We start from the raw sequence: 11,916 nt of genomic DNA, 5'->3' as shown, positions 1-11,916 counted from the left end.
TTTCCAACAAAATTCCTCCAATGAGTTGCCTCTGCTCTCTTCTCTGATTCCTCTCCCAGATTTTCTTGCCAATTCACTCCATTCAGAAAGTTTTTTGAAATGTTTTTAAAATTTATTTAGGTTGTGGGAAGAAGGGGTGAAGAGGGAGATAGAGAATTCCAAGCAGGCTCCACACTGTCAGCACACAGCCCAAAACAGGGCTCAAACTCATGAACCGTGAGATCATGACCTGAGCCCAAACCAAGAGTGGGGTGCTTAACCGACTGAGCCACCCAGGCATCCCAGCACTCCAATCAAAATTTGAGTCCAGAACTTCCACTAAAACTTGTCTTTCAGTGTTCCCATGACCTTCTTATCAAAATCTAATGATCAAGTCTCAATCCTCATCTTTTAACCATTCATTATCTACTCCAACCTTCAGGTACATTTTCTTCACTTGGCTTATCAGGTCCACACAATCCTGGTCTTTCCTTTTCATCACTGGTGGCTCCTCTTTACTCTCCATAAGTTGTTATTCAGTCTCTGAGCTCTTGATGTCTAAGAATACCAGAGCTCATGTCTTTTCCATCTATTTTCATGCTCTAGGTTTTCTCATCTAGTACCATGCCCTTAAAGAGCATCTGTGTATCAATCTCTTGCTCCTATTTCTACCCTATATATCACACTTGCCTATCCAGGTACCTACTTTACATTTCCACTTGGATATCCAATAAACATCTTAAATGTAATGTGCACAAAATTGAGCTCAGGCTTGTTAAAGTTTCCATCTTTCCAGTGGTTTATATCAATCAATAAATAAATAAACAAACAAACAAACAAACAAACAACTTAGAGTCAATTCTCTAAAATCCAGTATCCTCCAGCTGGCAAATTGTGTTAGCTAACCCTTCAAAATCTCACCACATCTTACCATTTGCATTGCTACTCACGCTGACATTCCCCTCTCCCCTTAATTTCTGCAACACACTACTTAATTGCTTAGGCCACTGCACCACTTTCTGTAGACTATTCTTAGAAGTACAATGAGTCATAAAGCTAATTTTAAATCTAAGTGGCATCATGTCACCTCTCTTCTCAGAATCCTCCAATGGTACCCTGTTTCCTGTTACAATGGTTTACAGAATCCTACATGATTTGGCCTCACTTTACCTATGCAAATATTCTACTATTCTCCTCTTTTTGCACTGACTGGCCTTTTTGCTGTTTCTTGAATACAACCAAGCACTTTAGGCCTGTGCACTGACTATACCCTCTGCCTGGGATGACCTTTCCTCCTGACATTTGCAATGATAATTCACTTGCCTGTATCAAATCTTTACTCAAGGACACCTTCCCACTGATGCCTACACCCTAACTACCCTGATGGGAAGTGCAACACACTGCCCACAACTCTGGACTTTCAGATGCACTTTAACCTTCCCTATTATATTACTATTGCACTTATTTCCTTTTAACTTACTATAGAACTTGTTTATTTTGCTAAATATTTATTATCTGGATAGGTGCACAATGCTAGGAATTATATATACATATATATTTGTATGTTACATATATATAAAACTTAAAAACTATATAAATTTTATGTATATTCATGAATAGTTCCATATATATTTAATGTTTTACTTACTTTATATATACTAAATGTATAAATATATATTTATTTTGTATATAATTTATATATAAATTATATATATTTAAATATTAACCATATTATAGTATATTATATGCAAACAATACATATAATATTTTATATATCTAATTACGTGTATATATTTCATATATATACTTATATACATTGCATATTTTTACTTATATATTATGTGTATTTTATCTTATATTTCTGTATATAATTTATACATAATTATACAATATATATTATTTATATTCATAAGTACATATTTTATATACCTTTAATATTTAATGTATTAATATATATTTAATATACATTAATACATCTTATTATGTATTTTATATTAAAATATATATTTATATGTTTTACATATTTTATATGTATATTTTATATATTTAATGTATATTAATATGTAATATATATATTATATGTACATATATATGTTTTTTTAATTTATTGAGATATCCAAAATGCATACAGTAATGTCTGGCACTCAGTGGCACTTGATGCTTGCTGCATGAATGAAAAATTGAAAAGGGAAGGTGGAGGTTAAAAAGGGAAAGAATGAGAATCATACCTGGGTTTCTTGGTTTCATGCCTGGATAGATGAATCTCTAAGGAGATGGAGTTTTCAGTGCTGATCACAGGCACCATTTTGTGTCTCTTCAGTCAAAGGATATATGAGAGATGCCATTAGATATGTCACATATTATTCTGGATCTCAGAAGACACCAGGACTGTATTTTATATAATAATGTAGTATCAAATGGTTATACATCAGAAGGGAAAGGATTACTCACCAAACAGTACTGAGAAAATCAGCAAGCAGATTTGAAAACTTTAGATCCCATCCTATTATTTCCACCAAAAATAATTTTAAGGTGGATAAATTATTTTAGAAATACATGCGAGTGAATATTCATTAGGTGTTCGAATGGAAAAGAACTAAGAACAAAACTTAGCCACAATAAAGAAGAAAATAAAAATTTACAATTTAAAAGTTCCATAGATGCGGCGCCTGGGTGGCTCAGTTGAGCATCCAACTTCTACTCAGGTCATGGTCTTGTGATTCACGGGTTCAAACCCCCCATCAGGATCTGTGCTGACAGCTCAGAGCCTGGAGCCTGCTTCAGATTCTGTGTTTCCCTCTCCCTCTGCCCCTTCCCTGCTCATGCTCTGTCTCTATATCTCTCTCTCAAAAAAATAAATAAATAAACAGTAAAAAAATTTTAATGAATAAATAAAATAAAATAAAATAAAATAAAATAAAATAAAATAAAATAAAGTTCCATGGAGTTGGGAGTCACAAAAACCACAATTTAATGTTGCAGAATATCATAGGGAAAATCAAAAAGAAACAAACAATTGGGAGAGATATTTCAACACAAATATGATAATAAAGGAGTTAGTGTCTTCAACATATATGTGAGCCTGCTAAACCAGTATGACAAAACACTATTCTATCTATGGGGATGGGGAGGAATAACACCTCAGTAAGGGTTTTGCTTCCAATAAAAAAAAAAAAAGAAAAAAAGAAGTGACAATTTTTTTTTGCCCACCCTAAGTTACTTTTTCCCTTCCACTGATGGCTGTTCTCCATCTCCTCCATTTGGGAAATGCTCCTGCTCAACTTCATGTAGTTCTTGGGAGGCTCTCAGCCAGATGACCTTCACCCCTGCCCACTTGAGTGGGCATGTGACCCAGACCTGGCCCATGACAGAGCTGTCATGGAGCAAAAATCATGCCAGTTAGGATCCCTTCACTGGGTTTTAATACAGACACTAAGAAACAAAACTTTTCCCCTTTCTAGAAGGTTGCTCTGCTGGAATGATTTAAACTTGGAGCTATTTGCAGCCTCTCCTCTCTCCCAACACCATACATAAAGAAATCCACATGCAAAACAAGAAAATGAGACCAATATATAAAGAAAAACAGAGTCACAAGAGAGAGGGTGGAGAGAAAGAAATGGAGAGAAGAACCAGAGAAAGTCAATGGAAAGCAAAATCTAAAAGTGTGAAATTGAGTGAATCCCTCAAGTTCACAAAGCGGATGCCACTACTGAACATCCCAGTAGTTAGCCGAGTCAATGAATTCCTTTTTTGTAAAATCCTTTTTACTTTTAACTGTGGTTTTTAAAAATGCACATAACATAAAATTTGCCATCTTAAGCAGTTTAAAGTGTATAATTCACTAATGTTAAGTGTATTGACATTGCCCATGTTGTACAACATCTCTAGATCTTTTTCCTCTTGCAAAAAATATACCTTTATTATTTCAGTTATTTTAACGTAGTTTTGACTGGATTCCTAACACATTAATTCAAAGAAGTCAGGTTAATAACAATATTTGAAAAATTACAAGCGTATAAAATTTGAAGCAATTTAAAATAAGATTTTATCCTTTTCACTTTTTTTAAAATTAATTTTGAGAGAGCGAGAGAGCGAGAGAGAACGAGCGAGAGCATGCGCACGCACACAAACGGGGAGGGGCATAGGGAGAGGGAGAGAAATAATCCCAAGCAGGCTGTGTGCTGTGAGCACAGAGCCTACATGGGGTTCAGTCTCATGAACCATGATACTAGTTCAGCAAAAATCAAGAGTTGGAGGGTTAACCAACTGAGCCACCAAGACATACCTCTTTTGTCTATTAAATTGGCAAATATTTTTACTAAATGGTCATATTCAGTCCTTTGGGATAGGCAGTAAAGTGGATATTCTTCTTAGCAGGTAAAAATCTTTTGGGAGACATTACAATGTGAATAAAAATTTAAATGATTATGATCCCTTATTAATTCCAAATATATCCATCTCTAAAGGAAGTAGTCTGAAATACAGATAACATATATGTAAGATTTTCAAGCAGAGTACAAAATTAAAGATAATCTAATTGATCAAGGACAGAGGAATTAGAAATATAATTACGATTGTCATATAATGCAGTACGATGTATGTATTTAGAAGTATTTTGTACTACAACATTTGATAATGTGAAAAACTTCTCTTAACGGAATATTCATCTAAAGGCAGGAAAAAATGTAGAGACCACTAAATCTCCCTTTAATAAATACCTATTTTTATTTGGGCAAAGAAAAACACTAGAAATAAGTATACCAAAATATTACCACTAACTATCTCCATAGAGTGATTTTATGGGTGATTTCTATTTTATCATCTAATTCAAAGTAAATTTTCTTTTTTATTAGAATAAAATTGTATTCAAAAAAATAATATGTTCTTAAATAATAAAACATAAAGGATTTCACATCAGAAATCATGGAAAATACACTCTTCTTAGAACCAGAAATGTATTTATCAATACCCTTTCGATTATACAGGACAAAACCACACCTCAAACAAATTTAAGCAAGAAGGTTAATGTATTCGCCCATTTATTAGCTCAGCTGGTCACCAAATTCATTGGTGGGCAAGAATGAAGATGAATGCCAAAGACTGTTGGAACCAAGAAACTGGCTACTGCCAAGCTTCTATCTGTAAATCCTATGTCTTTTTCCACATATGTTGTTTCAGTATCCCAGACTTGATTTTTGACAGCAGGAAGTATGATGGCCAGCAGTTTCTCCATATCACAGTTGAAAAAGGGATGAGCTTGTTTTCTCTCTGTTCTTGGGTCTACCATCCTGAGGAAAAGCTCAGATTTGGCCCATCTTGGTCAGAGGCTCATACCTGAAGCCTTCAACTATGGCTAACAGATGTGTCATCAAGACTTGGTTCAGAAGCATCCTTCAAGCAAACAGAAGTAGTCAGAGAGGTAGGATTTACATGTCACCTTCTAATAATACCACATGGTTATGAAAACACAAAGCTACCTTTGCCAGGAGAAACACATTGCTGATTTGAGCAAACAACAGACTAAATGTCCACTAAAAGCAGTTATTTCTTCAGAGTACAAAGAATAATGTTTAAAATTAAGTGATACAGAAAATCTTAAGGTACTATGCAGCTGGGGAATCGGTCTTATCATACATACAGACCTGACAGAAAAGCAGCAAGACTAAAGATTGGGAGGGGTAGGCATTTTTTTAAATCAGTGAGGAATCTAGGAATCCCTGCTAGCCCTACTGAACATTATTTAATCAGTAAAAGAGAAACCTGAGTAGAATTTGCACTTTAAAACCACTACTTCCAAACACATCTTAGTAGACAGAGCATAAGGGTTAGCTAGTAAACTGTTTTCCAGGGATCCAAAAGGGGGCTCAAAAAAAATGAATGAATAAGAGCAATTGAAATCAAAAGAAAAGGCAAATAAATTATCAAGTGAAATAAACTATGAGGGAAATAAGGACCACTTATAAGACAACAGGAATGTTGACAAACTGGTTAAGGGGGTATGTGTAAAGATATATAAGGTTCAGAGTTATGTGTACTACATCTCTGAGAATGAGCCTTGGTTCTTCTTTGTTGAAATGGATATGAATGGAAATTTCTAAATCCATGTATGCAAATCCCTTATTCCTCTAGAATATAATACATTCATATAAAAAAACACCTCCCAAACTAAAACTCAGCTTGCAATGACTCAAATCCTGTAAATGCAATGGGAATAGTATTATTTCATAAGAAAGAAAAGGAAGAACCAGGCTAGTTACAAAAAAAATGAGAACGAATCTTAAAGAACATAGGAGTTAGATAGTCTGAAACAGAGTACAAACAAAAGTCAAAAGGTAAATCTGTTGAGACCAACCAGCTCTGTCCAGACAGAAAGGTGGCCTGGCCTAAGGATCCATTATTTTTCCACTTCTGATGACAGGACTATCCTCAAAGGCATCAAAATCTCATGTGATTATTTGAGTGTCCAGCTGACTCCTCTTACTCCGGTTCCCTCCTCATTAATGTCCTTACCATCACTTGACTTCTCATAAATTTCCCTTCACTGAATTAATCAATTAGGCTTACATGAAAGTTCAGACCACTTGCTGATCTTTCACAGCAAGTTAATCAATTGGCATCTTGATATACGTATATTCCTATCTAGTATCAATTTATTTTGCATCAATCAGCATTCCCTTATGTAACGCACTCAGACACTGAAGAGACACAATTTTCAATTCTAGACCACAGTAAATTCATCAAGGTAATGTCTCCCGAGAGACAAGCAATTGTCCTTCTCTGGGAGCTACTGTTTTTCACACCACATGCTTCCTTCAACCAACCGCAGGCAGCAACACAATCTCTCAGTTAAGATTTTTTAAGACCCTTGTTATTTTAATCTGGGACAACTCAATGGTAGTAAGGTACTTGGAATCTGGTATTCAAACTATAGATATGTAATGTTACTTCAAGTCAGTAAGGAAATTTTGTAATACTTGTGTCATTTAAGAAATCCTTCTATAAATAATAAACTGACTACACACTTTCCTCATTGCCACTTTCATCTCTTTGTTCCTGAATGTATAGATGACTGAGTTAAAAAAAGGAGTGAGAACTGCATCAAAGACAACAAGATATTTGTCCAGGTGTGAGGTGGGGTGAGGCCAGATATAAACGAAGATGCAAGGGCCAAAGAACAAAATCACCACCATGACATGAGTTGACAAAGTGGAGAGGGCCTTAGTTGTGCCTGCTGAAGAGTGTTTCCGAACAGTGATCAGGATAGAAATGTAGGAGACAATCAACATGATGAATGATCCCAGAGATATGAACCCACTGTTGGCTATGACCATGAACTCTAGACGGTAGGTGTCTGTGCAGGCAAGTTTGATGAACCGAGGAAAGTCACAATAAAAACTGTCTAACACATTAGGGCCACAGAATGGCAATGTTATTACAAAAACCAGTTGAATCACAGAGTGGGTCAACCCAATTACCCAGGCAGCAACTGAAAGCAAAATACACATTTTTCGGTTCATAATAGTCAAATAGTGCAGAGGCTTGCATATGGCAACATATCTGTCAAAGGCCATGGCAATGAGCAGCACCATCTCCACACCACCAATGACGTGGATGAAGAAGATTTGAGCGATGCAGCCACCAAAGGAGATGACCTTACGCTTTCTGAAAAGGTCGTAAATCATCTTCGGAGAAATGACACAAGAAACTCCCAGGTCAATGAAGGAGAGGTTGGCCAATAGAAAGTACATGGGGGAGTGTAAGTGAGGGTCAGAAATCACAGTGAGTATTATGAGGGAGTTTCCCATCATGCTTGCCACATAAAACGTAGAGGAGAACACAAAGAGGAGAAGTTGGATCTCCCAGGAATCGGTGAGTCCCAGGAACACAAACTCTGACACCACAGAGTGATTTGCTCTATCCATTGATTTATCCGCTAGAATGTTCCAGACAAAAGAAAATAACAAGAAACTAAAATGAGAATGTTAATAAAGTTCTACATTAAAATGATTAATTAATCAAGGCTATTCACATTGTGAAAACAAGGTATCCCCTCAATTCCTTCTCAGGGTCATTATTAAACATGCATTTTACTGTGGTCACCAAAAGAGGTTGAGTCACTTCCACATACAATATTCCTAACACAATGGCTGCCAAGACTACAGACCTATAAACAAGAAAATGAAGCAAATATGAAAACATAGATGTATATAGCAAGGATCGGGAGGGGCAGGGAAGGTGGAGCACTGCAACACAAACAGAAAAAGAAAGAAGAGGTAAAGACTGAAATTGCCAGAATTCACTGCTATTGCTTTTTTTTTTTAGTATTTTAAGTTTATGCATTTATACTGAGAGAGACAGAGACAGCACCAGAGGGGGAGAACAGAGAGAGAGGAAGAGAGAGACAGAGAAGGAGGGATGTGGGGGGGGGGGCGGGTAAGAGAGGCAGAAAGAGACAGAGAATCCTAAGCAGACTCCATGGTGCCAGCAAACAGCCTGATGCAGGGCTTGAACCCACCAACCATGAGATCAAGACCTAAGCCAAACTCGGATGCTTAACTGACCGAGCCACCCAGGCACCACTCACCGGTAATATTTTAATTATTCATACAATAATTCCTCAGTCATTCAAGTTGTCTTATTTCTTTTTCTTCTAATTTTTTTTAATGTTTATTTAATTGTGAGACAACGCGTGAGACAGAGGGCAAGCAGCAGAGGGGCAGACAGAGGGAGACACAGAATCTGAAGCCTGCTCCAGGCTCTGAGCTGTCAGCCCAGAGCCCGATGCAGGACTCGAACTCACAAACCGTGAGATCATGACCTGAGCCGAAGTTGGACGCTTAACCGACTGAGCCACTCAGGCGACCCTTAAGTTGTCTTATTTCTTACCCTCAACTCATCTCAGGCACATATTATGTCTCTTGTAGTAGGTCTTATACCAGTACCTACAATCACTTTTGCAATTCACACTAAGCCCACAGGGTAGTGGCGAGCTAAAGAAACCAGACATAGGATATAGAGGTGACTTGGGTGTATGCCAGGACCAAGGGCAGAATAGATGCTGATGGCACAGAGTACTTGCATGAAACCCAGAAAGTATAAGTACCTAGAAAGATGGTTAGCAGGACTCGCCCAAGATGTGCAAGGAGAATGGGGTAGTCAGGGAAGTTAAGGAAGCCAATGCCATTTATCTGTCCAGAGTCTTTATAATCTCTGAAGCTTGTGAACCTTGGTTATAGTTATTGGAGCCCTAAGCTTTGGGAGTTTGGATGAAGATATGCCCACTAATGTCACAGTTACAACATAACCATTGACTCTCCCCATCCTTCCATCAACCTTAGCACTTTTATTTTTCTTATCTCATCTCTTCCACTTCAATTATTTCAATTGTCTGAGATCCAATGCCAAGTCTGACGGTTCCCTGCCCCTAATTTTGTGTGACTACATGAATCTCTCTAATTGTTACCCATTCTTTTCAGAGACTAAAATGTTGCCATGTAGGAGATATATTCCCTTGCCTGTGTGTCCAACTCTGCATCTCCAGCCCTCTGGTTCCCATAATACTTAGATTTGCTGCTAAAAGGTGACGTGATCTGAAAAAAAGAGGTAGGTTGCAGAATAAACAGTAAGGACTGGTAAAATAAAGATACATGCACAAAAAGCCTCATACCTGGAACCAAAAGGAAAGAGCAAGAAAAACCTAGCAATAGAAAAAAAATGGGATTCCAAAGCTTTTCCTTTTATTTAAAAAATTTTTTTAATCTTTATTTTTGAAGGAGAGAAACAGAGCGTGAGTGGGGGAGGGGCAGAGAGAAAGGGAGACAGAGTATCTGCAGCAGGCTCCAGGCTCCAAGCTGTCAGCACAGAGCCCGCTGTGGGACTCGAACTCATGAGCCATGAGATCACGACCTGAGCCGAAGTAGGACGCCCCATAGACTGAGCCACCCAGGTGCCCCTTGTCCTTTAATATGTGTATTTATATATGCACACATGTGCACACCTCAGTTGTGCATGATGAGTGAAATCAGTCATAAAAATACCCCAGAGACGTCTGGGTGGCTCAGTTGGTTAAGCATCCACAGCTCAGTTCATGGTCTCACAATTTATGAGTTCAAACTCTGTGGTGGAATCTGTGTCTCCCTTTCTTTATGCCCCTCCCCCGCTCACATCTGTCTGTCACAAAAATAAATGATCATTAAAAATTATTACCCCACAACGCTCATTAATAACTACCTACTCGATGCTAATCATTTACAAATGAGAAAACAGTAGTCCAGTGAGGAACAAACAACTAGTTACACAGAATCCAAATTTTCTAGTCTACATACGGCTTCTGACTCCATATGCTAGAAAAATCATAGAGAAGAGGTATGCCAAACCTAGAACTACTTAGTCCAAAACAGTCCCATATGGTTATAAAGTGAAATTAAAAATCTATTTCCTTGGTTACACTAGCCACATTTCAAGTGCTCAATAGCATCCTGTAGCTAGTGGTTATGTATAGGGCATTACAATAAAGAACATTTCCAAACCCTATCCATCCCTTAAAGGTAAATCAAAATTCCATTTCCTGTATGAAAATTTTCCTAGTAATTATACTTTACATAAATGTCCTCTCTCTCTTATTCCTAGAAGTCAGGAAACTTCAATTTTAATTCAAAAATAATAATTCACCACATTAAAAATAAACCACAATATATAGCATCTTAGGAGACATTCCAGATGCCTACTTTTGGCCAAGAAGGACACACAAGAGTCTGTGAAATTCAGACACATCTTGACAAAGGAGAAAGTGTTGTCAGTTTTGAAAAACCAGTAGGAGTTTAATAAGCTAAGAGGGGAAAGGAAAGCCTTTTGAGAAGAGATGATAACTGCTCTCTTACTAGAGCAAATCCTTTGCTACTAATCATAATTCCTCAATGGTTTCAATTTTTTTTAACATTTTATTTCTTTTTGAAACAGAGAGCACCAGCGAAGGAGGGACAGAGAAAGAGGGGGGACAGAGGACCCAAAGTGGGCTCAGAGCCAGCAGCACAGAGCCCAATGTGGGGCTCGAACTCACGAACTGGGAGATCATGACCCGAGCCAAAATGAGACTCTCAACCCACTGAGCTACCCAGGGTGCCCCCTCAATGGTTTCAATTACAGATTTTCTCTCCTCAAATATATTGTAAGTTTGAAGAGGAAAAGGACCATTTCTTCTGGTTCTTGTGTTTCCTAAAATACAAAATAAGTAGCAAGGATATCCTGATTATTTAGTTAATAACACTTCTCTGAAGTACAACCATTTTCTCAAGTCCATCATTTTTCAGTTTCTGTTTTTCTCATCTACCATGTTTTTCCATGAGGTCCAGCATGCATAAAGGAACTCTTCACATTCAAAACTAAGCATTAACATAGTTCCCAATCACTCCCAAAAGGATGCCTGGTATTCTTGCTATAAATTTCTACTTGGGAATAGGGAAGCCTCAACACAAGTGTTGTAATGTTTCATGGTTTAACTTTATGAAGTTTTAGAGAACAAGAAGCAGCACGTAAAAGGAAAAGGAAGACCGGACGTGAAGTGGCAGTTTCCAGTAACAGCCAACATATCAGGAAATTTACAGTTTCTATTCACCAGGCTTCATGATATAATTAGTAGTCATCTTCCATGCCATTGTTAAAGTCAGAAAAAAAATAATGATTTTTTTCACGATATTTTAAAAGTTTCTAAAATATTTAACGATGCAATCCTAGAGCTAGAAAAGTATACATTATTTTCATGGCACATATTTACTAAGGACTTTCACACATTTGATGCTTGTAATTATCTGTAGGAGTGGATATATCTGATAGAATTATTTTCATTTATAAAGGAAAAATCTCAAATTCAAAAAAGTAACTTACCTAAAAACATAGTTACTTAGTTTGAAATCAAATACCAGGTCTTCTGATTCCAAA

The 11,916-nt window shown here is 37.0% G+C and overlaps 1 protein-coding gene across 2 annotated transcripts; it reads right to left on the bottom strand.

Moving 5' to 3' along the window:
- Positions 1-6,362: 6,362 nt before the first annotated feature.
- LOC124508119 (olfactory receptor 4F3/4F16/4F29-like) lies at positions 6,363-7,901 on the bottom strand. Of its 2 annotated transcripts, XM_047074536.1 has the most exons (2): positions 7,000-7,901; positions 6,363-6,384 (listed from the first exon to the last, which is right to left on the bottom strand). In XM_047074536.1, exons 1-2 carry the CDS (start codon positions 7,899-7,901, stop codon positions 6,363-6,365), a joined length of 924 nt encoding a protein of 307 aa, XP_046930492.1. The 2 variants fall into 2 exon arrangements, with proteins under 2 accessions (XP_046930492.1, XP_046930490.1); XM_047074534.1 differs by lacking the exon at positions 6,363-6,384 and having other exon boundaries at positions 6,963-7,901.
- Between the last annotated feature and the right edge of the window lie 4,015 nt (positions 7,902-11,916).

The sequence above is a fragment of the Lynx rufus genome, unplaced genomic scaffold (assembly GCF_022079265.1).
Source record: "Lynx rufus isolate CCGP_SWC_20201006 ecotype Redwood Valley unplaced genomic scaffold, mLynRuf1.p SCAF_13, whole genome shotgun sequence".
NCBI lineage: Eukaryota > Metazoa > Chordata > Mammalia > Carnivora > Felidae > Lynx > Lynx rufus.
The sequence above is the reverse complement of the archived record's forward strand: the minus strand, read 5'-3'. Positions and strand labels throughout refer to the sequence as shown.